General features: G+C 43.1%; 4 protein-coding genes and 3 long non-coding RNA genes across 12 annotated transcripts in view; 2 read left to right on the forward strand and 5 right to left on the reverse strand.

The window, feature by feature from the left end:
• Positions 1 to 26926, reverse strand: part of LOC6629189 (zinc finger protein 814) — a 42054-nt gene that overhangs the window by 1526 nt on the left and 13602 nt on the right. The window contains exons 2-4 of the mRNA XM_032437632.2: positions 15584 to 16954; positions 13946 to 15141; positions 2615 to 2809 (exon numbers count right to left, since the gene is read on the reverse strand). Of these exons, the coding sequence (XP_032293523.1) occupies positions 2615 to 2809; positions 13946 to 15141; positions 15584 to 16945 (2753 nt within the window). The 5' untranslated portion in view covers positions 16946 to 16954. The remainder of the gene's footprint in view (positions 1 to 2614; positions 2810 to 13945; positions 15142 to 15583; positions 16955 to 26926) is intronic.
• LOC138911245 (uncharacterized) lies at positions 542 to 1914 on the reverse strand. Its single transcript, XR_011416680.1, has 2 exons — positions 1708 to 1914; positions 542 to 1646 (listed from the first exon to the last, which is right to left on the reverse strand). It is a non-coding gene; the product is annotated as an uncharacterized lncRNA (long non-coding RNA).
• LOC26531900 (C-type lectin 37Db) lies at positions 6788 to 7655 on the reverse strand. Its single transcript, XM_015173518.2, has 2 exons — positions 7498 to 7655; positions 6788 to 7440 (listed from the first exon to the last, which is right to left on the reverse strand). Exons 1-2 carry the CDS (start codon positions 7564 to 7566, stop codon positions 6844 to 6846), a joined length of 666 nt encoding a protein of 221 aa, XP_015029004.1. The 5' UTR covers positions 7567 to 7655; the 3' UTR covers positions 6788 to 6843.
• LOC26530539 (C-type lectin 37Db) lies at positions 12125 to 13003 on the reverse strand. The gene is made up of 2 exons (XM_015173337.3): positions 12883 to 13003; positions 12125 to 12822 (listed from the first exon to the last, which is right to left on the reverse strand). The coding sequence occupies exons 1-2, from the start codon at positions 12949 to 12951 to the stop codon at positions 12196 to 12198; spliced, it is 696 nt and encodes a 231-aa protein (XP_015028823.1). The 5' UTR covers positions 12952 to 13003; the 3' UTR covers positions 12125 to 12195.
• On the forward strand, positions 13245 to 14037 carry LOC116651383 (uncharacterized). Of its 4 annotated transcripts, none has more exons than XR_004304366.2 (3): positions 13245 to 13549; positions 13692 to 13873; positions 13957 to 14037. It is a non-coding gene; the product is annotated as an uncharacterized lncRNA (long non-coding RNA). The 4 variants fall into 4 exon arrangements; XR_004304367.2 differs by having other exon boundaries at positions 13246 to 13549; positions 13696 to 13873; positions 13937 to 14028; XR_004304365.2 differs by having other exon boundaries at positions 13251 to 13549; positions 13937 to 14028.
• Positions 20626 to 23749, reverse strand: LOC6629188 (nuclear cap-binding protein subunit 1). Of its 3 annotated transcripts, none has more exons than XM_032437634.2 (4): positions 22206 to 23749; positions 21476 to 21782; positions 20908 to 21426; positions 20626 to 20837 (listed from the first exon to the last, which is right to left on the reverse strand). In XM_032437634.2, exons 1-3 carry the CDS (start codon positions 23609 to 23611, stop codon positions 20914 to 20916), a joined length of 2226 nt encoding a protein of 741 aa, XP_032293525.1. In that variant the 5' UTR covers positions 23612 to 23749; the 3' UTR covers positions 20626 to 20837; positions 20908 to 20913. The 3 variants fall into 3 exon arrangements, with proteins under 3 accessions (XP_032293525.1, XP_002051593.1, XP_032293524.1); XM_002051557.4 differs by having other exon boundaries at positions 20893 to 21426; XM_032437633.2 differs by having other exon boundaries at positions 20626 to 21426.
• The window catches only part of LOC116651466 (uncharacterized), a 53594-nt gene continuing 50496 nt past the window's right edge, over positions 23829 to 26926 (forward strand). Inside the window, exon 1 of the long non-coding RNA XR_011416606.1 lies at positions 23829 to 24277. This is a non-coding gene — a long non-coding RNA (uncharacterized lncRNA). The remainder of the gene's footprint in view (positions 24278 to 26926) is intronic.

A 26926-nucleotide genomic window follows, 5' to 3' on the forward strand; every position in this document is an offset into this window, starting at 1 on the left:
CAATGCCGACAACCCATCGAACGTCCAAAACGAGGCCGAAACTGGACGCGTTTTGGCCAGCCTTTGAATTCCTGGACAAACTCCGCTCTTTTCTTTCTTTTGATAGCTAATTGAAGATCTCGACTGCCAGTTAAGCGCGTCACAACTGTGTCTGTGTGTGCTTGTGTATTTTAGTCGACTTTTGTGCGATTTATGCATGCCTGACAACTTAACCTACAGAACAAAACATTTTTAATGAGCTCCGTTGTGGCGTTTCCTCCAAATTGGGCGAAAGCAGCTCAAGTGGACACCCCGAACCTCTAAGTGTCTGTATTCTATCGTTCTCTTATCGAGTTCAGCTTCTGCTAGTTATATTTTAATTTTTATAAATAACTATCAAGCTTTCTTCGGTTGTGTATAATTTTGAGTAAGAAATTTAAAAATATATTTATGGATATATATATATGTATACGCGTTTTGGCCAACGTTTAAATTCTTGTACAAGCCGCATTCTTTTTCTTTTTTAATTACTTCTTTAGGTAAGGATACTATTAGTATAATATATGTATAAATAAAATGAAATATTTGATTTATTTGAATACAATCGGCTATAATTTCTTCCATTTCTTCCACACTCAATTTGTGGATTAAATAAAAAATTGCCCTTTGTTTCGTGAGCAACAGATCCCCAACGACCATAACGCAGTGTTTCGACAGTATTTCGGCATAATACAATACAAATAGTTAACTATAGAAGTGTACTCCGCATAGCTATCCAGCTATTCGATATTAAATATTCAAATTCTGCGCAACAGCAACAAAAGACGCAAAAGTTGTCCCCCATCAAAGCGATCGTTGCGATGCGTCGCAATGCTGCAAGACGAATACCCATTTATTTAGCTCCCAGTTGCAGCATCAATATGTGTGTGTGTGTGTGCGTGTGTGTGTGATGCAGTGGGGCGGACAGCTGCACAGTGGCAGGCAACGGTGGCAGTGGCAGTGGCAATGCCAATGCCGGCAATTGGCCCAAAGTCCGCGAACGTTGCGCCATTCGGATGCAGATCGACGCTGTCGTTGCGTCCATGCGAGGCATGAGGGGCAGGCGGCGCAGTGGCAGGGGCGGGTGGGGCAGTTGGAGCAGCAGCAGCTGCTGCCGCTTCATTTCCAAATAGCCATTCACGTCGCGTATCTTTGGGGCCAGTGGAGAGCGCAGTGGAAATATTACAAGAATTCAATGTGCATATCAAAGGCGATCGATAAGTCACGATTTTGTGGTACGACTCGGTCGACTCTCGATCCGATCCGTTTGGCTGCCTGCGCCGCAGCTCTCTGACTGCGATTGGCACTGCCCAGTCAGCAGCTCCTTTCAGTGTTTGCTGCTGCTGCAGTTGTTATTGTTGTTGTTCTCATCAATTTATGCAATTGCAATTCAAAGTCTGCAATTATGGATGACATTTTGCTCTTGTTGCTCCTTTTTATTACCATTTCCATTTGCTTTTTGCTGTTTGTTTTTTCTTTTGAGAAATTTAAATTCGTGTAGAAAATGTCGCTCGTTTATTTTCTGCGCCTGGCAATTGTATTTGACTTCATCGGTAAATCCAGATTAGCATTTTGTAGATTAGTAATAGCGCTGCGACATGGCGTCAGGAGTAGGCCTCGACCTCGCCCTATCGAGTATCGCTCGAATGGGAATTGAGCTCGATGAGTATGTAGTCGATTTAATATTACCTCTTGATTATTTGGAAACATTTTCAAGGAAACGAGTAAATTCTGCAGCCTCTTCTTTAGACGATAGGCGGATTGTAAAAGTCGCCGTTTCGAATGGTAAAAAATGGTTGGATATGGAATTTTGTGTGCGGAAGATTGAAATTTGAATACATTTTGGGGTTTGAGTACAAATCTATTTGATTGTAAATCCACTCATATATAATCTATACTCATTTTATTGTCAAGTTTTTAGTTTGCATATACAAATATGCATGTTTGTACATACATGCATGCATGTTTGTTTTGTATACATGCAAACATGAATGCGTATATACTTATAAATGCATGTATGTATTAATGCATTTCTGCATATAAAAATATATGCATGCATATATACATGTTTGTGTGCATGTATGCAAATATATGTACGCATGTTTGACCATATGTATGCATGCTTGTTTGCATTTATCCAAACAATCAAACATACATACATGCATACAGGAAGGTATGTATCTATTCCTACAAACATATTCAGGCACTTACTAAAAACTAACCAAATACTGCAGGGCCTCCTTGAATTCATGAGAATTGAGGAGTAGAGCACTTGGTAAAAATTCGTTTTATTTAATTTTACAGCACAGCTACAAATAAGCTTGTTCTGCGTTTGTTATTAGAAAACAACCATGCTTGCACACATATATAGATAAATACATGCATGCATTAACTAACGTACACATGCCTACGTACACATTTCCCGGTCAAGTCCCTTCCGATTTCCACTAGGTTTGGCTCTTTGTTTTTTTATCTTATACGTATCACGGCAGTACCGGGGTATAACCGTGTGTTATATAATTACTCAATGCAATATAAATCCTAATATGTGTGTAATATTATATAACTTATCTATATATCTTAGGCCTTCTCTCACCTCTTCAAGTGCAGCTCACTTTTGCCCACATAGTTGCAGTTTTCGTGTTCACACTTGTGATTGCCCTTGGCATGAGATATTAGATGGGTTTTAAGAGCCTCCGGCGTAAGGCCCGCATACGAACAGTCCTCGTGTTGGCACCGAAACTGACGTTCCACCGAAGCGTGGCTCATTTCGTGCAGTTTAAGTGAGTATCTAAAATGAAAATTAAAAGATTGATTTAAGAGTCAGTCTACAATTGAAAAATGGAGTCGGCGAAGGTGGGAGAAATCTGTGTGACGCTCTACGTCACATTGTTCGCTTTTATTTTATATGTTTTGCATTTTATTAGAAAATTGTTTAATTACATTAAATCAAAGCAAAAGTAATTCGCACCAGAGTCACGTTCCATTCGCCCAGGCCGTCCCGTCAGACAGTCGGCACGTTTGGCACAGGGACACAAACCTGGACGGACCTAGGCCACGTCCACACCAAAAAGGAACACAGTAGTCGTCGTCGGCCCACAAACCAAATGCAAACTCGTTGGCAAAACTTTTGTGCACATCAATTACGGATGCTAATTAATCGAAACAGCTGAGAGTCGTCGTCGTCGTCGCCGACTTTAAAAAGAGTCCAACATTCGGGACTCTTTATTTGCATTTGTTTAAAAGGCATACGGCATAAAAACGAGATTTGGGAAGAAGAACTAAACAATTTTGCTTGGGATATGAGATATGAATATATAGAGGAAATCACAGTATAGAAATAATAAAGTTTATTTCGTTTATCTATCTAAATTGGGTTTAATTCTGTTTAATTTGTTGATCAATTTATTTGTTTTGTACATTTGAAGTTTATAGGAACCTTCAGAAAGACCGCAGATGAGTAAAGCTAGATCTACTATTTCTACTTAATATCGCTCGAAAAGTAATTATATTTCGACTTATAATGTAAATGGAATTGTCATTGAGTTAGTAAACGATTTGTGCAACAGAATTGTTAATGTTATTTTAGGGCAAATAAATAATAGCCAATGGAAGAGCCGCTATGCGCATAAATATTGAAAGTGTTAATTTCCGTTGTTCATTTGGAATTTATGCGGCGTTGGCTCTTGAAAAAGATTCTTCCTAATAATGCGCGACATTAACAAAGTTTCAATCTTTAATCTAAATTCCTCTTAACGGCAACAATGCCAGGAAAAGCAACAGCAGAGATATGGCTATAAGGAATAGTGGGCTCAATGGCACGAAAGGGGCGGCTGGGTGTGGCCTGTGTTGGTGTTGGCGACATTGTCATGCATTTCTAATGATGCCGTCGCGTGGGCGGCAACAGCAGCAGCAGCAGCAGCAGCAACTGGAGCAGGAGCAACATCCTCGTCGACGGCGACGGCGGCGGCGTTGATATGTGAAATGTCACTTTGTATGGAGTTTGAATAGCAACGAGGATGACAACGACAACAGGATGACGGGCGTGCTGCGAGAAGCACGGCTGGGGAGTCAACGTTTGTCCAAGGCGTTGCCAGCCGTTTGAGACGTTGACAAAAGGATGCCATTTCACCTGCAGGAGTTTGCCGTAAATTGTTGTTGTTGCTGATGTTGCTGTTGGTTGCTGCCATTCACTGGGATAATGGTGCCGCCAGCAACAACATAATGCTGAGAGAAAAGCACTGCGAATTAGATGCAACAGCAACGGGAACAGCAACAAAATTATCTTTCGCTCGGTTCGTTCCTGCCTTGTATTTTCAGTTATAACATTAACTTTTATTTGCTCAGCTGCATTTCACAGAGCTGCGTGCTCCGCCCCGCATGGACAGCTTCTCAGCTCAGTTTTCAGCGATTTCCACAACTCGAAGAACTTCTTTGGCTTTAACACGCCGTCTGTCCCGCTGATTCGTTTGCTTCTGCTGTTGTCAGATATATTTTCAGGGCACAGGCCCCAAGGACATTAGCGTAAATTAAATTAAATTGTGCGCCAAGCCAATTTGCACAGGTGTCTGGTGAAACTAGAAGAATATCTACATATATGCGCATATGCCTGCATCCATGTATTCCGTATTTATATTATAAAAACAATTGCTTCTTTTTATAATCAATAAGTTTGTTCCTTAATTGTATCTAATTATGAAGCATAGGTACGTTTTTTTGTTGCGAAATCGGTCGGATCTGTCTACTGTCCAGCTATATAGCTAACATCAAACTTGGCATTTGCAAGTTGTATCATGAAAGAATCGATTCAAACAGAATATTGACTAAATCGGCAGAATCATACAATAATGCAAATTCTTATCAATCGGACTACAATACTTTGCTTTATAGGTAGAATGTTTTGGTAAATAAGCTCTTTGGAAAACATATCTATTTGTCAGGATATCTTGACCAATAAAGTTTGGGACATGACCAGGATAGACAGGTCTTTAGGTTTTACACAAAAAATATTCTAAAAGTCCTTTTTTAATAATACAATTCAAATTTGATAAATTTTTTAAAGAATATGCAAACTTGTGGCCTTTAAGAAGCCCAAAATCTACACAAGTTGAAGCTGCAGAAGTGCATTTAAAATCTAAACACGCCCAGCATTGAGGCGCCGCCTTTCAATACGGATGCGAATGCGGATGCTGATGCGGATGCGGATGGTGGTTCCGATGCAGCGAAGCTTCGTTGCGATTAGTTGACGAAACGTTTCACGCCCGGCGACGAAAACTTTGCCCTTTTGTTCTGCAGTCAATGGGTGTGGATGGGCGATAGACGACGGGCTGGGTTAGGCGGATCTGGGAAGCGTATGGTGGGTGGGCATTCAAAGACAAACTGGGGCGTCTCTGGGAATCAGTCGAGCAGCAGCTGCACGCGGCAAAGAAGCTGTTTGGCTTTGGTGTTGTGTCAACTTTTGCACGCCATCCATTAGCAGCGCGGCGAGACGGCGGCTGGGGAATGCAATAGCAAAGGACAACTGGCAGGAAGCCCAAGATGCTGAGCAAACATGATGCGGCTGCGGATGCGCGGGTTGCGGGCGGGTGCATGGGGAATGCGAGCTGCGGCAGGTGCAAATGTATCCTGCTGCTCATTGTCAGCTGCATGCGAAGGTGCCACTTTCTCGCTCCCTCTCGCTCTGACTCTCTGTGCGGCATGTCTTAGACAATCGCATGTGTGTGCTGGAGTGTGGGCTGTTGCTTGGGTTTTTGGGCAAAGTCTGGGCGACTGCCACCCGTCGCAGTCAATGTTGTTGCGCTGGCATTGTTGTTCCCAAAACTCGCATAAATATTTATGACAGTCTCTCTCTTGCTTGTCGCATCGTGTCTTGTCTTGGGCTCTGCCTTGTTCTGGGCGGGTAAGTTTTGTGCCGCGGGTGTTAGTCACCAGTGCAGCGACTGCTTCCGGTGTCAGTCACAAGGATGTGCTCAACTTTTGCCGCCCCTCAGCCCCCAGCCCCCAGCCAAACCAAGCACAACCCCACCAAGCCCAATAGCCATAACCCCTTATCCACATCCTCAGCCAGTTTGCCATTTCTTGGCCAACTTTCATGTAATTGGTACGTAAGTCTTGTGCCGTCTTTTCAGTTCCCAAGTTGTTGTTCGCTTGTGCGACATTAGCTGGATTTTGATGGCTCGTCCTGTGTTGCATGTGAAATTAGTTACAGGGGCGTGGCAGCACATTTATGCCATGTGTAATTAGGGAAGTGCCCAACACCTTTCAACATTACGCGTTTGCCTTTTGCCGCTTATCTGCCTGGCAGCCCAAAACTTGATGCTGCACAAGTATCTTCGCCGGAAATTACCGTTAAATGTCACCCTTGCACTTGTACTCTACACACATACACACGCTGCTTGCCCCAAGAGGCAATCCCCATCTTCGCAGTGCATTCCTATTAATACCGCAGCGAGCTTCAAGTTCTTAATGTGCAAAAATGTGCTCGAGCTTCGGATTAGTTGTACGCTGTGACCCAAATCTATTTTAATCTTGTTTACTTTTATGAAGGTTCAAAGAATTTCATCTAGTCAGATAGTCAAGAAAGTACACATGTATTATCCAACCTAGGCACACATGTTTGCCCTGGGAAGCTATCAAATGTACAAAATAGAATATCTTCGACATGCCAAAAATTAAAAACTCTTGTGGACATTTGTGAAGCTCTGTCTGAAACTGAGAGATCCTTTGTTTGAACTTAATTTTTGACTTTGTTTAAATAAACACTCAAACACTCAGACATGCATATTTATTTATAATATCGAACATATGTACGAAAGAAGCCCTTGCTTACGATTCGAATTGCTTCTCGCAAACAAAGTTGTATGCATCCTCGCAATCGGCATCGTTCATGTCATATGAAAATCTCTTGCGCAATCCGACGCAATCATCGTGACTATACTCATCATTTGGCTCTCCGCTGCCCCACTTCAGAAAGGTTGCGTTCAGGCCAGTGGTGATAGATTGAAAAGTGCCCTCAGTAGCAAGATCATTGACATCCACCCAATAATTGTCTTTGCTCAGCTTGTTCTTGAGTGCATCCAGCTCAGTATCGTTTTGCAGACTCGCCAGATGTCCGTCCAGGCTGTGGCATTTATGCAATGCTCCGAACCAGTCGAGTTTCTGATTGTTTTCGATAAAATAGTATTTGTCTCCAATTTTCTTAAATGGAGCTGTATCCGTAGGTCGCAATTTTTTCTTATTCAAATTTTTTTCGAAAGTGTCAAACCTTTCGTTCAACAGTGTTTCCACATTGTTCAACTTGCTTAGCTCATATTTATTCGGTCTCCACTTGTGCATCGCTATCGCATGCTCCAACAGGGGCCTCACGAGTCCAAAGCATTCGCCTTCCCTGAGAGCTCTCGGTTGAATATCCTCCAGAGAATCCTATAACGGCGCGCACAGTTTTGAAATTATCTCTTACAATTGGGAAGCTAAACTTACAGAGATTGATTCGCTGCTGCCATGTGCTGCCAGGAACGTGATTAGAAGGCCAACAAATATCTCCTTCATATTTCACTAAATATATTTTTGCTTTCTTCTACAGACGGACAGCAGAAAACTGAATCATCCGGTTAAATAAACTGCCTTATATATTCTTTATCCGGAAGTATTCGTTTGCGTGAAATGGTCGCAATCTGTGTAGTATGTGTGGAATCACAATTTCAGGGGGACTATTAGATAAGGTCACATATTACGCAAGGTCGTTGAATATTTTCCTTATTGTTATCAGACTGTGCCGACTTTCAAGGTCTTACAATTTTATATGCCTCTTTTATGCATTTATTCTTTAAAGTCTACGTTTCTACACACGTGATCTAATAAATATGGCGGCTGTTGTTACCCGACACTGCGCGGCTGCTTTTTTATACATTCATGAAATTTTACATAGATCTTTTTCAATGGCATAATATTCTGCTCTCAACGTCATTTTCATCTAAATCAGCATTTACCAGCAAATTTTTGGAATGATCCTCTAATAATCCTAAAGGTGTGCCGCAAAGATTGTAGGTAAAAATCGATATTTATCGATCTTAGGGAATTGGGATAATATCGCAAAGAAAAAAATTAATAGCTTCTTCTGAATACGTTATTAGAAAGTCTTCAACAAAAATTGAAAGATGCATCCGCTTTCGTTAGATATATAGATTTACACAACTGCAGTATCATATACTCTGTTTATAAGTATTTTTAATGAGAACAGAGTAAATATGTATAAGGGGTTTTTACCAGGCATTTTCTGTAACCTAAGACACACTACAATGTAAAAGAAAATATAATACAAATGCATGCAATTTCTAAACATTTCATGCCCACATCCAAAAAAAACTGCTAATTAAAAATGCTGAAAACAATAAACGGAAACAAGCCTCAGGACTCGGTGCAATGGATCCGTAATTTACTTGCTCATATGAAAATGTCATGCAATTTACCCACCCCGTACTTGTGGTATTCCCGAAATAGTTTGGACTCGGGGCGGGTAGGTAGCAAGAAATGCAGCAGAAAAAGCTCTGCAAATGAAAATTGGGGAAGCGCGCATTTTGCATTAATTAAAAATTCCAAGCGAAAAGCGATTGCTGCAAGTGCAAAATAAGTAACCAAAAATAACTCATTAAGTGCTGGACATTCTCGGCACACACACACACACACACACACACACACACACACACGCATTTGTGGCACATATGGCAGGACTGCAACTGGAACTGCCACCCGCCACAAAGTATGCAATGCACTCGCAAATCAAGCCTGCGGCTATGCCACCAAAAAGTGCAATCGTCCTGCCGAAAAAATAAACAGAATCAACAAAAGATATATACTAACATGCTGCAGCAAGCGGGCACAACATGCGGCACATGTTATTTGCAGCTCTCCAGCCAGCCAAAGAGAATAAAAAATAAATAAATAAAATAAAATTCATTATTATAGTCCTTTGCTTAACTTTTGTTTTGCTGTTTTTAGGGATTATGTAATAGGAATAAAGACATTCCAAATGCACTGCTTAAAATCATTTTATTTAATTAATTAAATTGCTAGTTTTGCTGAATTCATAAATTTGCCAATTTCTCCAGTTTTTGCTCACTTTAGTAGCTTTTATGAATGCTTAAATAAATTGGCCTTTTTGGTAGTACAAAATGAATCATATTCTGGTAAATTGAAATACAAAAGAAAGAATTTTGGGTATGCACTTTTCGCCTTAAATTAAGTCGATTAATTAACTAAAGACTGTTCTGCTAGAAAAAGTTTGATTTAGTTTTAAAAGTAGTTTTAAATATTATAAATCATTCATTGAAATATGAAGACCTCGAAATCGAGATATGTTCCTTCAAATGAAACATTCTTGCATGAAAATTTCCTTCTCTGGCTAGCTGTATTTATTATCGTCTGACTCACAGGATTACTGTCGGAATGCCATTAGCCTCGACAGATCCAAATCTGGCCATCCAATTACGTTTCAGCCATAACCAATCATAACTTGCTCAGTCTCCACAGCGACGACGTCCACACGTATACACATACGCATATATATATCCATATATATCCAAGCCCATATTCCATAGTTGATGCTCGCTGCCAAGTTGCAACTAATTCCTTAAGCAAACATTAAGTTGAATTGCAGCGAGTTGCCGGAACAGGCAACGGATCTGAGACTGAGTCGGACTGGGAATAACTGGATGCATAAAGCAAGCGCATGGCAGCTGGAGACTGAGAAAGAGACAGGAACAGAGAAAGGGACAGTGACTGGTGCAGAGAATTTTCCACTTTTCAAGTGATTATTTGAAAAATTTATTAAAATGCTCATTTGAAGTTATTGTCGTGCGCGCTTGATGTAGATACTTTGCTTTTACGACTAACGAGACCGAGTGGCCGGCAAGGAGTCGACTCGCAGATCAACTCGGAGTAAGAGCGAGACGGCTAGAGAAAGATAAGAGAGAGAGAGAGGAGCGAGAAGGAGCCGCACAAAGTTTCAGAACGCCCCAGTCGAGAAGAGGACGCGACGCCTTCATCGACTCCGTCTCCGTCGTCATCGTCAGTCATGTCAACGGCGCAGCGCAGCTCACTTCCGGAATTCCAGACTTGAACTAACTCAACTTTTACGGCTGCTGGCTGCTAGCTGCTGGTTAGCCGGGGTCCTGTGCGGATACTTTGCCAACATCAGCATCAGCATCAGTCTAAAGTTTCTGTCGTCGTCGTCGTCGTCGTCGCCATCGCCATCGTCCTCGTCGTCGTCGTTGGGCAATTCACTTTTATTGAAATGGCGTGCAATGTTCTGTTCTGTTTGGCTGGATACGGAATCGGATTCTTTTGGCTGGGGCGAAATGCGGCGCGGCTTCGTTTCGTTTCGCATTTCCAATTCGTTGTTGCCTCTTCTGCTCATTTTGTCTACCCTTCCAGAGGTTATAATAATATTGATACCAAATGTGTTCCCGCAGCATTAAAATTATGTATATTTTAGATCGGGCAACAAAGGGCTCGAGTTTCAGGCGCTTGGTGTTGAGATTCATTTCAAAAGTTGGTTTGATATTTTAAACCTTATAATAATATTCTAGATCAGGCCGATGGATTGATATGATGATGATCTATATATCTGTCAATTGTGAAGCTATCTAGAAGAGAGATTGTGCTGAACCACAAATCAGCCGGATTGAACTATATCAGTTGTCGATCTGACTCAAATATTTGAGAACTCGCATATTTGTTAAGTGTCCGAGAGGGTATTTAATCTTCGGCACTTTGCAGTTGAGGGTTTTCTTCTTGTTTCTTTTATGTCTGCGCTTTTAGTTTATTTTATTTTGTATTTTAAGTCATTCCTCTGCTGCATCATTCGCTGTCCGGGAGTTGATTCTGTTGATGGCACAAAGTGCAGTGCAATTCATTTTAATGGTAGCTTCCCATAGTCGCAGACCCAGCCCATGAGCCCATACACCGCCCGGTCCTGTCCAGTCCAGCTGTTCGTTCCGTCACTTGAGAGTCAATTTCAGAAAACTTGATTTCCCATTTCCAATGCCAGCGCCAATCCGACGATTTAAGGGATTGCCTTGGATTCCTACTCAACACTCGCTGTGCATTCATTCATTTTTATGAATCTGCGAAATTGACTCGGACATTGTTCGGTTTGCGGTCGAAGGCAGAACAGAACAGAAGAGAATACGGAACGTGTTGTGGGTTGCCTCGTCTCATTTGAAGCTCGCTCCATTCCCAATCGCAGCTGTTGATGGTCATTGGCATGCTTTTGGCTCTGCCAGTGGCAGCCGCATTGAAGGTTCTTGCTTTTGTTGCATGTGGCATGCCCTCATGAGCATCACGTCAGAATGCATAACATATATCAAGTGTCCCAAGAGCTGAGCTTTTAAAGAAGTCTAGAGAAACTTGTTGGGCTGACTGGGTAAGTGTATTGCATTGGCATCAGCAAAAGAAAAATTTAATTTAAATCAATTTCATTATATATTCAGAGCACAAGATAAATCATAAAACCAGGATATATATAGTGATTTGTTCTAATTAGATTGATTAATATTTCTATACAAAATACACTTTAATTTTTTTTCTTAATTTTTTGATGTAGTATTGTTGACCGGCATTATAGGAATTTTCGTAGACTGTATTTATTACTGTTATCATCCATTTTAGGCAGAACGGAGCATCTCCGACTATTTTTATTTGGCATCAATAACCGTCAATCCAGCCATGTCCGTTGGATCACACGTCCGTCTGCTGAAGGTCCTCTTAAAGTTCATTGAAAAGCATTGATAGCTTATCCGTTTTTTAGTAATCGATAAGAATGAAAGATTGATAAGAATTGAAGATCGATAGGAATCGAAAATCGACGAAAATCGAAAAAAGATAAGATCGTAAAGGATCTAGATCTTGGAATTTTGCCCTTGCAAGGTATACACATATCAAGTTTATTTTAACTTTTTGATACCTCCTCCCCTTTCCACAAAATAAAATATAGAAAATGTCCGCTAAGAGCATAATAGATAAATTTTCCGGTAATGCAATGGGAGCTTGTGTGTTTTCCAGCTATAAGCCGACTGAGTGGCGATCAGACATTTGACAAGATTTAAGATTTAAGTTTATAGATGAAATAAGCAAAAACTTTTTATTGTGCACATTTGTAGATACAATCGCTCATTTTCTTCACTCGTCGAGTATCTCGCAGACGAAATAGTTATTCTTCTCACATTGGATGTCATACATAAAATAACCAGACCCATCCTCACGTTTGCGGATTTCGACGCAATCCTCGTCGTTGTCTTTGTTATCGGGTTCAGTATCATCCCATTTCAGGAAAGTCGCATCCTTGCCAGAGGTTAACGATTGGTATTGTCCCTCCTGGCTAAGGTCATTGATATCGACCCAAAAGCCGTGCTTTGCAGCATTGTTACTCGCCTTGAGAGCCTCGATTTTTTCAATTATTGCATTAAAAACGTCTTCATTTTTCACATTAGCCAAATGCCCGCCTAGCGATCGACATACATGAGCTGCTCCAATCCAGTTATTCTTATATTCGTCTTCAAGAAAATAAACTTTCCGGCTCGTATTACTTTTATCATTAGCTGGTTCTTTCGGATTTTCAAGCTTTTCAAACCTCTCATTCACCAAAAGCGTAATTTTCGCCAACGCCTTGTGGGCACTCGTCTCGAACGCATAGCCCTGCTCATCAAATCGGGTCTGCATTTTGATCGTATAATCGATCAAGGGCCTAACGAGCTTAAAGCAACCGCTGGAATTGCGTCTTCTAACTGGCGCAAGTTCCACGAATTCCTGTGAGATGGCAACACACACTTAAGACAATCTACAGGTTAATTGGACGGTTGAACTCACATCATTATCGTAACAGATTCCTTGATGGACCAGAATGGAGATTAGAAATGCTACCAATATGATTTTCATTTTAAATATATATAGTAGTCCACAAAAAGCCCGCAGAAAACTGATGCATTCATGAAGACAATCTGCTTTATATATCAACTTATTGCGGAAGTGGAGATTTGCTTTTAGCAAATAGTTTCCGTCTGATGTGTGAAATTATACACTCAATTATAAATTCCCTTTTAGCTGATTTAGATCAAGGTGTTACGCAAGCCTGTTACAACTTTATTCCATATCCGAATCGATAATTTGTTATGCATTTTAAAAACAGCCAGCGTTATGCAAATGAAATGACAAATTACTCTAGAAGCAAATCCAAAATTGGTCTGCATTATGGAAAATACATTTCATTGGAGTCTCAGCTTAGTGTGAAACACAATCGGCTGAAGATAATAATAAAGTTTCAAGTAAACTTATTCATAATTTTATACGCTTTAACAGGATATTTGCAAAAGTCAATATTTGTACTCATTTATAACCGGTTAAATAAATAATGTTTAAAATTTAAATGGTTCGAAATTTGCTCGCATATCATGTTCCAACTTTACATATATAAATCCGTAGAAATAAATATTGTCTTTCATTTTCTTGGTGGCTCGAATCCTGAGCTACGTGTTGGGTAAGTAATCAGTAATCAAGTCCTACACAAATAACTTTTTTGAACCAGCCAAAAACTTTGATTGTTGTTACTTTCATTAATTTTCATATTCATTTTTGTTGCTTTCTTTATCTGCGCTTTTCTATGTGAATAAATGTTAAAGATAGAAAATTGCTGCTGGATTTGTACAAGCGAACCCTCGCTTGTTCTCCAACATCGATCTAAAAGGAAGTTTCATCTTTCTAGATCTTCCTATTTGAGCGAAACGTTGGGCACTTCAAGCTATTAATAACTATTTTAAATATATCACAATGCCGGAAATGTCTTGTATGCACACATTATGGGGTAAATATTAAATCAATTTGAATTTAAATAAAATAAAATAGATCAGCCTAATATCCCTTAAAGGGTACTTACTTTTTTGCTAGAATTTTGCCGCAGGTGCCACACTGAAATTTCGTCTTCGACACAGGCGGCTTCCGTTTAGCTGTTGTCTTGGCTGCTGCCGTCTGATCCCGATCGCCATGCATGGTGGCCATGTGATTCTTAAGGTTGTGTCTTCTGGCGAACTTTGCCAAGCACTCGGCGCACTCGAAGATGCGCTCGTCCGTGTGATTGCGCAAATGGGCACGCAGCGAGTGCTTGCGAAACTGTTTGGGACAGAGCGGGCATTGCAGTAGCTCGTCCTTGCCCATTGAGGAGCCGCGTGTATGGAAGAAACGATGATAGAGCAGATCCGACTCGTACTGGGCGCTGAAGCTGCACTGATCGCAGTCAAAGTTCTTGGACTGGGCTGGAGCTGGCGCAGCTGTGGAGCTGGAGGCGACGGGCTGGCAGCTGCGTGTGTGGCGACCCAGCGCCTGGGCGGACTGAAAGCTGAGGCCACAGCTAAGGCAGGCATGATTGTCCATGGGATGTGATTCCCTGCGATGCTGAATCAGCGCCTGCGGTGTGTCAAAGCTAAGCTGGCAGCTGGCGCATTGACTCACCAGGCGGCGCCTCTTAGAGCTGGCCACTGCTGCAGCTGCTGCTGCCGTCGGCTTTTCAGGCTGCCGCTCCTCCAGCACCTCGCGCAGCATGTGCTCTATCTCGCGCTCCGGTTGTGTGCTAGATTTGCGGCTGGGCTGGCGACTTGCACGCCGCTTGTGCTGCATGAGGCTGCGATGGCGACGCGCCTCCATCGGCGTCTCGAACTCCAGACGGCAAACGGCACAGTAGTATTTGGCCAGGCGATGCTTGTGCTTCTCGTGCCGCTGCAGCGCCACTCGCGATCTCTGTGCAGCTCCACAAATCCCGCAACGAAAGCGGCACTGATAGTCATCGGAAGCGCTGCCCGTGGCCACGATTCCGGCGTGCTCCGTCGCAAAGTGACGCCTCAACTGCACATTGTATAAGAAACTGGCGCTGCACACGGAGCAGCTCAGCTGTCGGCGCTGGGCAATGCAAACGGGCACCGATCGATTGATGGCGAACAGCACCTCCATGTGCGTGTTGCCCACCAGATGCTGCCACATCTCCTCGTTGCTCGCGCACTCAAACTGGCAGTAGCTGCACCAGAAGCTGCCGCCCAGTCGTGCGGTGAGCTCCATATGAGCAGAGGAGCGCCAATGTGCCTGCAAGTTGGGTACACAAAATAAATCAGTCATCGATATAAAGTCAGGTAAAAATATCGTCCTATATCTGATCATCTAATACTTCGCGAAGTAGTTGCTTATCAATTTGTGGTATTTTAAAACCTCATGGAGAATTACGACAGTCGGTGAGTGTTGTTGATAATATTAATAAAACAAATCCTTTTTATCTACAAATATATACTCTGCTTATAAGAACCACTAAATCTAATCCTGTGATCAAGTTTGCATATACAAGTATGCAAACTAATTTCCTTAAGTGAACGTGGAACAATTTCACCTGTTAGGGTGGAAAACGAGTGGAAAGGTTTACATTGCAAGTTGTTTTTATATGCATTTCGACGATTATAAGCAATCCGCCACAATAAGCGGAAAATTGACGGAAAAGAGATTAAGTTATATAAGAAGAAACAGAGCCTCGTACCTGGAAAGATTGCTCCGTGTTTGCATAGAAGCGGCAGGGCAGGCACTGGAAGGGCGCCTGTCGCACTATGCTGCCCATGTGCTCTAGTATGGAGTGCAGAGAATTCTGGCGGCGCAGCTGTGTTTGCTGCTGCTGCAGTCGTCGATAGTGATAGTGTGAGATCAGGTGCTTGCCCATTAGATGGCGGGCCATGCTATGGCGGCACAGCTCGCAGCGTAGCAGATTGGCTCGACGCCGGCGACGGCGCTGCAGCTGCTCCGCCGGCGCTGGCTCAAAGTCCTTGGTGAGGGTGAGATTGGCGCCCTCGAGATTGGCTTGCTCCAGCTGGCATTCAGCCTCGGCGCGGCGCTGATGGTAGCCGCTGCGCAGATGCTGCTCGTAGTTGAGTCGCGTCTTGAGGCGCCGGCAGCAGATGTTGCACCAGTAGCTGGCGCCCGGCTGCTGCAGCTTGGTCAGATCTATGTTTTCGCGGTACTCCAGCTGCTTGCTGCCCGGTACCCACTTGCCATGCGTATGCTCAGCAGGCGGATGGTCGTGCGGATCTTCGGGCGCCTCGTCCCAGCTGGGCGAGATGCGCTCCAGATGCGTGTGACGTAACTGAGGACGATGTTCCGGTTTCCATTTGCCGCCCGTGTGCGTGGCGGGCACGGTCGGCGGAGAATGCCGCGAGTGCCGCGCATCGTAATCTTCGTCAGCATCGTGATCGTGCTCGTGCTCGTGCTCATGATCGTGCTCGTGATCATGATCTGCATCATCGTCTTCCCCATCAAAGTCATCGGGCTCCTCCTCATCCTCCTCCTCCTCGCTGGCTTCTGGTGAGTGCACGAATTTGAGCGGCTTGAAGTCGGATTCCTCGTGTTCCCGCACCGCCTTCAGCAATGGATCTGAACAGCTGCTGGCCGAGTGCCAACTCTGTTCTTCCTTGGCTCCTCGATCCGGGCGTGCGCCTGTCTTGCCTCCCGTTGAGACGCTTTGCAGCTGCAGCGAAGAAAAAAACAAATCGGCGCCCAGCTCATAAGTCGGATCATAGGTCTCTGTCAGGGACTTGGACGTCTTTCCGCCATGGCTGGCGGTCGTCTTGCGCAGGTAACTGCTCGGCGCTTCCGGCTCCGCAAAGTGGAAGCCGTCATAGCTGTGCGCCAAGTTGGAGCGACTCATGATCGTGGACGACGCCACGTGCTCGGTACGAGTCGTAGTCGTCGTCGTGGTCGGAGCCACCACTTGCTTCGCCACACGATCATTTCCAACTATGCCTAAGCAATTCCGCTTGCGGTGCTCAATGTATTTGCTCAGACCAACAATGGTCGCATTGCATTTAATGCACAGGTGAGTGTCCTCCAGATCATCCGATTCGGCGTTCATTATTGTAAGCTGCAAGGCACGAAAGCAAAGAGATCAGCTTGATGGGAGGTGCTTTAATAATCAAATAGGTAAATAAAAATATGATCTTGTTGAATTTGATTCCTACTCAAAAAAAAAAAATAAATAAATAAATAAAAAGAAAGATAGACTCTCTAAACATGACCATTTCCGGCCAGATATGGAAATATAAGACCTTCCTAAGATGCGTAGCCAAGTCCTATTCCTTCTCTTTGCCCCCCTTTTTTTCTGTTTGCCCTGAGGCCATTTTGATTGAGTGCATAAAATAGACTGCCTGATTTATTGAGATCTCGTCGGAACAGTCTTTATGCCAAGCCAAACTAAGCTCTCTTTAGCCGCATCGTTGGGCAATCGGCAAATAAACAGAGACCGTCTAAATGCTGGCCCGAAGTGCAACGCATCCTGCCGGGTCATATTTCAAGCCCAGTTTATTCATTAGCTGGCAGCTCGGCAGCATGTAGCCAACTGTAAGGGGCGTGTGGGAGGAGCGCAGATGGGGGTCGCCATCATCAACAGCCAATCCTGTTGCCCATCCCTGTTGCATCAACATCACCACAGCGTTGACATGCCGGCGCGCCTGTGCGTGTGCTCCTGTGCCCGGGCCTGTGCCTGTTCCTGTCCATGTGCCTGTTCCGGCCACCCCGCACCGTTCCGTCCCGACCCGCTGCTGTTTTGTGTTCCTGTTTATGTCCGTGTCCGCCTGTTGGCATTGCGGCCTGTCAGAAATGAAGTTTATTGCGTCTGTGTAGCGTACGTGTCGCGCGCTATACCTCTCTCACTCTCCGCTACTCTCTCTCTCTCTCTCTCGCTCGAGGCTTACGCCTCGCGATGCTAAATGTAAAAGTGTCATTTCCGCCATATGTGAGCGCGATGAACGATGCGTCGCTGTCGACGTTGACGTCGACGTCGACGTTGGCGCTATTGTTGCCGTTGTTAATAATTTCACAGTACAATTGCTGCAGCAGCAGCAGCAGCAGCAACAACAACAAGAAAAACAACAACAGCAGCAGCAACAATCAGAGGCAGCAGTTGGCAGTGGCTGCTGTTGGAATTTATACAAACGAGGCCCATGTCTGAGGTTAAATACGAAAAACATAACAATTCGCACAGCCCCCAGCCCAACAAGCACTCTTTCTCGCTCTCTCTCTTGCTCTCACTCTATGTGCGTGGGCGGATGTCAAGGCATTTGGCGCTGCCGTTGATGATATGAACGTGAAACTGAACGTGCATGTTGGATAGGAATACCGTAATATGGAATATATGGCAACGCCGCCTGCTATGCTTTCATCCGTCTAACGAGAACGCGCGACAAGCACAATATTGAGCCAGACTGTTCTAACCGTTCTATTGTTGATGCTGTTCGAGTGATAAACGCGCGTTTGTTTAATAATTAACATGCTTTGGCACACATGCACAGTTATTCCTTCAAGTACCCTTCCGCACTCTCCCTCTCTCTCTCTCTCTCTCTGTCGCTCTGCTTCTAGTCAGCTAACTATTGTGAGCTGTTTGGCTCTTACCAATTTTTATATGTCTAATTAGCGGGCTGTCTGATTTTCAACAGTGTGGCAACACTTGGCCCGTGACTGTGTGCATGTGTGCGTGTGTAAGTATGCGTCTTGTGCGCCTTGTGATTCATGATAATTGCTTATTACACATACAAATATTTACACGCCTCCAGTGTGCGTCGTAGGCGTTTAAGCAACTAATTGCCATCTAATTGCACATATCCTGCAATTTATGTGCTGAGTACCAAGGCTCAAACTCAAAGTCAAGACAAGCGATTCGAAATTAATGAGACACCTGCGAAGCAAATGCCCAAATGTGAAGCTGACACAAATGACATAAATAAGTTTAAGGATTTACACTTAGATAGGCATCATTTTCTATACCCATTAAAAGATGTATTGAGGGCATGTTCAAGTTCTGCAAGTGTATGTAATATGCAAAAAATACATCCGATTAATAATGTGTCTGCATAAATGGTTCAATTTCGGAGAGTTAGCTCCATAAGTCGAATGCAATTCGTACTTTATACTTGTTTTCAAAATTGATGGCCTGAGATTTCCTTAAGATTTACAATCCGATCGGCTTCGAAAACATTGAGAAGGATCTTTGTTAAAATTCATCTGATGGGTGTTTGACACTTTTTAGAAAATCCATTCCTCCTTGGAGGAAAGGGGGTCATATATTTTTTTATAATACCCTTGTTATGTCTTGCAAAAAAGGAGTGGCAAAATATATTAAATGTTTAGCAAAATTCCAATTATTCAAGAAGTTCATGAAAACTACAGACCTTGCAAATATAATTATATTATAAGTACTAATAATAAAAATAATTAAATAATAGTAATATTAAAAAGATTTTATAAATAAATGATCTTTTTAAAACTAACCACATTTTAAATTTTGGTTTGAAAACTCTCAAAAGTATGCTATGCTAAAAGATATGAGGAGATTATTATTTTTATTTTGTTGGTTAAAATGTTTAAGAAGAGTAAATGAATTAATGCAAATGCATTCGATTGAGGAAAACGTTTAATAAGTAAAAACCATTCGCACATGCGGATATGCGAGTGATTACAATGTGTGTATGTGTGTAGTTAGTGGCACATACGAACTCATAGAGCGCACTTATATTGAGGAATTAAATAATAAAAGCAGTTAAGAGCTGCACAAGCACAATTGTGCCATTATTTGCATTTGTGACAACGACGACGACCAATGGCAACGGCACCCATCAACAACAATAAAAGCAATGGTAATACCAACAGCAACAACAGCAACAACAACACACAGAGCAACAAAACAAGGGAACACAACATTGTTGAGGCCATCATCAGCAAGCAGAGCAATGCGACAGGCTGGCAAATGCCAGGGACAATGTGGACGAGAAATCCTCGTGGTTGTTTGATTCGAAAATTGAGTTTTAGCGGCGCAAATAAAAATAAAACTTAGAACAGCAACAGCAGCAGCAGCAACAACAACAACAACAACAACAACAACATCAACAACAAGAAGAAGAAAAGCTTAACCATTAAAAAGGAGTTATCACCCAATTTAGCACCACAAGCGCGAAATAACGCACACAAAGACATGCACACGAGCATATGTATACAGAAGGCACGGGTAAATGTTGTTCTGCTGTGGCAAGTGGGCTGCGTGGGGGCGGGTGTAGGTGGCATCTAACTCGACATGTTTGTGCAACCCATCGGCGTCAGTTGAACACCAAATAGACATACTGTACAACATGGCATTTATGTCAAACCCAAACGGTCCCCTATATAAATGGGCTTGTGGGCGGCGAGTCTGCTGCAGGGTTGGGTGGCAAATCCAGGAACAGCATGCACAGATATGTACATAAAAAAAATATTGCAAAGATATTGATAATGATAGATGGGCGTTATAAAATTCCAACGGTTTGCTAGGTAGCTTCATTAACAGAATATCTAAATCTGAGCTCATAAGTTGTTTTAAAATCGAAAGGAAAAAAAAAGAGGTATTTCAAACTATTTTGGGAAATACGAAATTTGTTTATGAAAGGTAGCTGCAAAAATGAATTCTTAAAAGTAACTAATTAATTTTCGCTCAATTGATTTGTTTTATGTTACGTGATGCGGGAATTATATCTTCTATACACCATACACAACCTACATCTTATAATAATGGCTGTTTAAGGTTTGATTTATTAATTGAACTTAAAATGATCTCATTTAAATGAAAATACAAATTGTAGAGCACATTTTAATTGTCATTTATCGGAAAACCTTGTTTTCTCAAGATATGATCAAAATTTGTATTTAGTCATTTCAACATCCTCTCCACATATGAGATAAATCATCAACATCGGATTATTATATCATATAGGTGCCAAGGACTGCAGTTAGAAAGTTTAATAACGGAGAATAATCTTTTTGTAAAAAAGAACATACTATTTATCACATTACTTATGCCTATTGTATATAGTCCAAGTAGTCATTGATCATGTTGGCCAAGCGCTTGCACTCCTCCAGCTCGGATGCAATTTGTCGCAGTTTACTGCTGATATTGCGCACATCATCCATGTAGTTGAACAGCAATTGCTGCAGGCGACCCTGGACCCAGTCGAACCAGTAATCGATCTCCAGTGCCTGGCTCGCTGGCTGATGCTTGGTAAGAACTTGAACGCAGCTTTGGACTATATTTAGGAGCAGGGCCTCCAGGCGTGAATCCTGATCCTGTTCGCTGTCACGTCGATGGAACTTGGTGTACTTTACGGTCAGGTTGAGCAGTTCCCACATGTACATTTTGACCAGCTCCTGCTTTAGTGTGGGATCAAAGACCCAGGCCACAATTACGTGAGCGCCCACAATTTGCATTTTCATCAATTTGTCAGCCACCACCAACTTGACCTGCTCGTTGCTGGCCCACAGCTCGAAGAGGGCGCTCAGCATGGACATTTGGTTAGCATCATTGCAGGCCAACATCTGTTGGATGACGGATGAGTTGGCAACCCACTACCAGAAGAAAACTCACCTTCAACACGGCCTGAAACTTACTAAAGATGGAAAATATGTGTGTAAACGACTTGCAGCCCAAATGAAGAAACGTCTGCATCAGCACATTGATCTTGAGTGCGTCCTCAAGCTCTGTGGTCGACTCCACCAGACCGCCAAGCAGCTCTGGCGCGCACTTGCTGCGTATAGCCTCCAGCAGGTGCTTGGCCAACTTCGCACCCGGCAGCAGCTCATTAATGTACTTAAAATTCGGATCCGGCGAAACGGGTAGCAGCGCCGCAAAGGAGATCGGCATCATCTGGACAACGTGCTGATAGTAGCTGAGGCTGTGGGAAAGTTACGGCAGGAATGAATCCCTGCAGGACTAAATGCTGATAGGCTGTTTTTTTTTCTAATGCAAATGTGGTAGATACATTTATTTCCCCGCTCTTAAACAAGTGTCATGAAGATTTCTGGTAGTGGAAACGTAAAACTCTTTGTCCTAACTAAAATGTTGCGTGGGATAATGATCGTGGGATAGTAACCATTTATATAATATAACATATATATATATATAATATATATATGTATATAACCTATCTTCCATGTTCAGCTTATTTATTTTCTCCTCAAAAGAGATCAAAATTCCGTTCTATATCTATTGCCCTCGTCTTCAGCAAGCCTATATTCAAACTACTTTGCACTGTTCGTGCAACGGATATAGTCGGGTATATCCGACTAGAAGTTATAGAAATATACTTTTTACCCACCGCATGCACTTCTTGAGCAGCTCACGCACAAACATGGAGCTTGGATGCAGTTCCGGCACGGTGGTGCAGCTCTCCCAATCCTGCCAGTTCCATTGATACCGAAAGTTGCTCAGATGGTGCGAGAACCAATTAACGAAACGATCAAAGCTGGACGCGTTCATGTACTCCAATTGCGTGAAGAGCATATCGGCCGCCTGGGCGACCACACGTGGGAATTTATCGGGCACCAGCTTACAGAGCTCGATTAGTAAAGCGCCATAGTTGATGGTCAGCAGAGGCGAGCTCGGCAGCTGAAGCATTTGCCCCAACAGCACCTCGACAATGCAGTGCTCCATAGCCAGCGTTGGCCTGGCAACGCAATAGGCCAGCAGCCGCTCGGCGCAGACCTTGCGCTCCAAATGGTACAGTTCCAGCGTCTCCAGTATATGCGATTCGATTGCATGTCGCCCAATGTCCAGCTCGTCGGGCATGCGCATATCCGGCGGAAAGTCGCTCACCTCGAACAGGCGAAAGACGAGCCAGGGGCGCGGATAGGTCACCGTGTCGGGCTCATATCGTGGCGGCTCCAGTGCAGGCAGATGATGCTGCAGCGCTGTGCTCAGGGTCTCATCGAAGGGCGCATAGGGACGCAGCAGCTCCTGCTCGATCCAGTTGTCGCGCAGCAGGCGCGTAATCTGCTGCCAGAGCAGCTCCAGGTAATCGTACTGCGGCACATCCCCGTTGCTCCAGATGCGCAGCAGACGCACACCGTCCGTGCAGGTGCGCTCCTTCTTCATGTAGAGTTGCAAGCGCTTGATCAGCGCCTGAAGCGCCACCTCCTTCTTCTCGTAGAGCTCACGTCCGATGAGCGGCAAGGTGGCGAGCACCAGATGGGCATAGAAGTCGCGACGCCTCTGTGGCGAGGCCTCCTCCTCGCAGACATTGGCCAGCGCGTTGAGCAGCTGCAGCATGGAGCCAACTGTCAGCACACTCGTATTGACCAGATCAGCGAGCAGCAGCACCAGGCTGCGCGCCTTGGTCCACTCGCCCTCGAGCAGGGACTTTAGCAGCTGCTGCACCAGGCAATTGAGGCACTCGCCCCCAAACTCATAGTCACGCACATTGACCAGGCCCACAAAGGTCGCATAGGCGCCGCTCTGCATCGGATGCGAGGCGACGCACTCGACCAGAATGCGCAATATGTCCCACTTGTAGATGTGCAGAGTATCCGCGACATAGTAGCTTAGATCCTCGATGCGTCCCTGCACCGTGGCGCTATTGTCGCTCAGCTTGACCATGAGATTCTCAATAGTGCCCATAACCTCCTTGTGGTCGTTGCGACGCGGCATCTTGCTTGGACGGCTGCCCATTTCCACGGGCTCGGCATCCTCTGGAGATTCCTCACGCCAGCGTCGACGTGAATTCATTTTCACAACCGCCACAACAACAAAATTAACACAGCACAAACTTAATTAATATAATCGGAAATTAAAATGATTTGCTTTGAACTATCTGCGTTAGTAGCAGACGAACGAATGAATTTAATTCGAAAGCTTCTTCATGTACTATAAAGAAGCCATAGCTCAAAAACAGCAAAGCCTACTGGGAATTTCGGAACTACTAAAAACTAGTTGCCATTGGCCGGCATTGCCCGAGCCAAGTATTTATTAGTTTTCCACAATCGAAATATAAAGCAAACTATTCAATTTTTAATTCTAATATTTTGTATAAAATCAGCAACAATTTGTGGCACCAGTTTTACGATCACATGTTTTGGGCGCGATTTTTAAATATAAAATTCAAATGAGGTCAATTCCTTAAATTATTAGTTAGCTTTTTTAAAAACGAAATATCATAAATATGTAGTTTTATGGCAGAAAGGGAAACGAATCCGCAGAAGCTGCAACAAACAACCAAAAACCAACAACAAGAGGAACAGCAACCATTATCGGCAACGACAACTGCAATTTGACGAACGTCATCAAAAATTTTACGATGATCTCGTAAACGAACCAAATAATAAAAATTATATGCCACATAAAGCTGATGACTGATCCAGGCGCAGATATTTGCCGGGCAAGGTACCGAGCCAGGTAAGCAACCAGATCTGGGAGTCAATTATAGCCACAGCACGCAAATGACACATGGCCAATGCCAATGGCCAACCAGGCCTCCAACCTGGGAGACGACATCGACAGACGACAGACGACAAGAAGTTGCGACAATAAAACAGCCACAAAAGCCCCACTGCAGCTGACGGGGCGAAATCAAGAAATGAAATAATAATAAATTCTGCATGGTAAATTACTTGAGGTCGTAAAAGAAAATATGCAAATCGATTGCATTCATTTCATAATGATGGAAATAATTTTTGTTTGCGAAACGATCGACAGCAGCAACAGCGAAAAAAAACGTATTGCGAATTAGCTTCTGTCCTCAGACGCGAATATCCATAAGTTTTTGGCATAAGATGCATTTTGAGAATATGTATATAAGGCTTACATTTTGAAATACTGATATTTTAGGCAGCTAACATCAGGATAAATACTATATCAAGCGGATAATTTGAAGTACGCTTTTTATCTTCATTGCATGTATATAAGGTTTATACTTTGCAGTAATCCTGGCACAGTGAAATTTTAACATCAGAATAAATATACCATGCGGATAAATTTGAGTCCCCTTATCTTCATTGCAAACATTTGGACTAGCTCTGGTAATTTCCAGTTGCTAGAGTTAACTGAAAAAATACGAAATTTTCTGCTTGACATAAAGCTTAAGATAAAGCTATGTAGAGACGTTTGCAATTCTAGTGTCGGCTTATGGTAGAATCGGGAGATTCTGGAAGTGGCTAGATTTTGTATTATTTTAATGAAAACATAACTAAGATTTAATTCGAGCAAAGTAGCCTGATGATAGAAACGGGAGATTCTTGAAAACAGCTAACATTGACCTCGACCCGACCAACCTTTTGTTAATAATATAGATTATGGGTTAAAGCTCGTTGTAAGCTTTATTTAATTTGCACAATGCAATCAATTCTGTTGAAAACCTCAGGTGCAAATTAAAGAAATGACAAATAATTATATCTATGCACATTTAACGGCCAATTCTCGACCCGATCTACTTTCAATATTCCAATTGATGGACTGATCGAGCCATTAGCATTCAAAATAAAGTCAATAAAGTCAATAGCCAAGCCATGAAATGGAACTGAAAAGTTATGGATCGAAATTAACTGCAAATCGTTAACAATAACTCAGCGAACAGTTCGGATACGCATCCACTCAATCGAGTAGAGGCTAGTTTTGCATTTAAGGCGAGGATCTTCGCAGTTACATTTTATGTGCATATTTCACGCCAATCCAGGCGAGACGAGGCCAGGCCCAGGCCAGGGCCCGCCAACTCCGCCTGTCCGACTGACTGTTCGTTTTGCGGCCCACGACGAATTCATAAAGTATCTCGCACTTTTAATGATTTCTGAGTTACAAGCTAGCCAAGTTGGACTGGGAGTTGGGCGTTCGTTGTGGCAGAGGCAACGCACGCAGCAGGTACAATGCAACAATTTGGCGGCAACTTATGACAGCGCACCGATCGCAAATAAAGTCAAATGGCGGCCGCGCCAACTGATCCTGATCTCTCCAGCTCCAAGCTTACAAGCTTCCAAGCTTCAGTGTGGGGCGCGAGAATTTATGCGGCTCTTTGGCCGCGACGACGTCGTTGTTGTTATCGTTGTTGTTGTTGTTGGCGCTGTTGCGGCGGCTTTCGTGCGCACTTAAATTATGAATATTACCAAATGGGTCAATTCGAAATAAATAAGCAACGGTCCACGCCAAGCCATTCCCTGGCGATTCGAGCATCCAGCGAACCGCCAAATAGAGTTGTCTCTGTCGCAATTTCTCATTGAGCTGTCTCTCGGCTCGATCGTCGTCGGCGCCCGATCCAGCGACCAGGGACCAGGAACCGGCAACGGATTTGGCATTGGGCGGCATTTAATATCGCTCATGCATCTGGTAATCTATGCGCAATTAGCTGCGTACATCAGATTTAGTGTTCTGATTGCATTTGCCTATCTCCACCTCTGTCTCTCTCTTTTTCCTCTCTCTCTCTCTCTCTCGCCGCTTATTGGCCATAAATATGATATGAGATTTTTCTGTTTTTATGCCATCCCAGTCGCTGACTCAACCGCTAAATATTTAGTAGACAAGCGGAAATCTATTTAATTTTCCAATAAATGCAAAATTTGTGTCGGCACTCGAAGTCGAAGCAGCTAAATAACATTCAACTCGATTAGTGCAGGAATTTCTTGGGAAACTAAAGCTGCAAAACATTGCATAAAATGGTTAGGCATCTATATTAAGAATATCTTGGCTTTAACGATTATACTCGCAATTCTTCATACAAATAACATATTTCCTGTAATTGATTGGCATCAAAATAATTGCATATTTGCGATACTTTTCCCATGGTAAACAAATATGGTTAGATCCAAAGTAATCCTTGAAAGAAAGTGGACCCCAGTTTGGAACCTAGATTTTCGATATATATCGATATTTTACACATGAAATTAATAAGAAGGATCGGAAAAGTGTGCCCTTCTTCCCACTCCACATTATTTTAGATATTGTTTCTAAGTTCTGCCACTGAAGCATATATATACTGTATATATACCTGCACAGATCAGACAGTTCGATATATATCGATATTTCATACACGTTTCCGATTCCATTACCTCCTAGTAA

This window comes from Drosophila virilis, chromosome 4 (genome assembly GCF_030788295.1).
Source record: "Drosophila virilis strain 15010-1051.87 chromosome 4, Dvir_AGI_RSII-ME, whole genome shotgun sequence".
Taxonomy (NCBI): Eukaryota; Metazoa; Arthropoda; class Insecta; order Diptera; family Drosophilidae; genus Drosophila; species Drosophila virilis.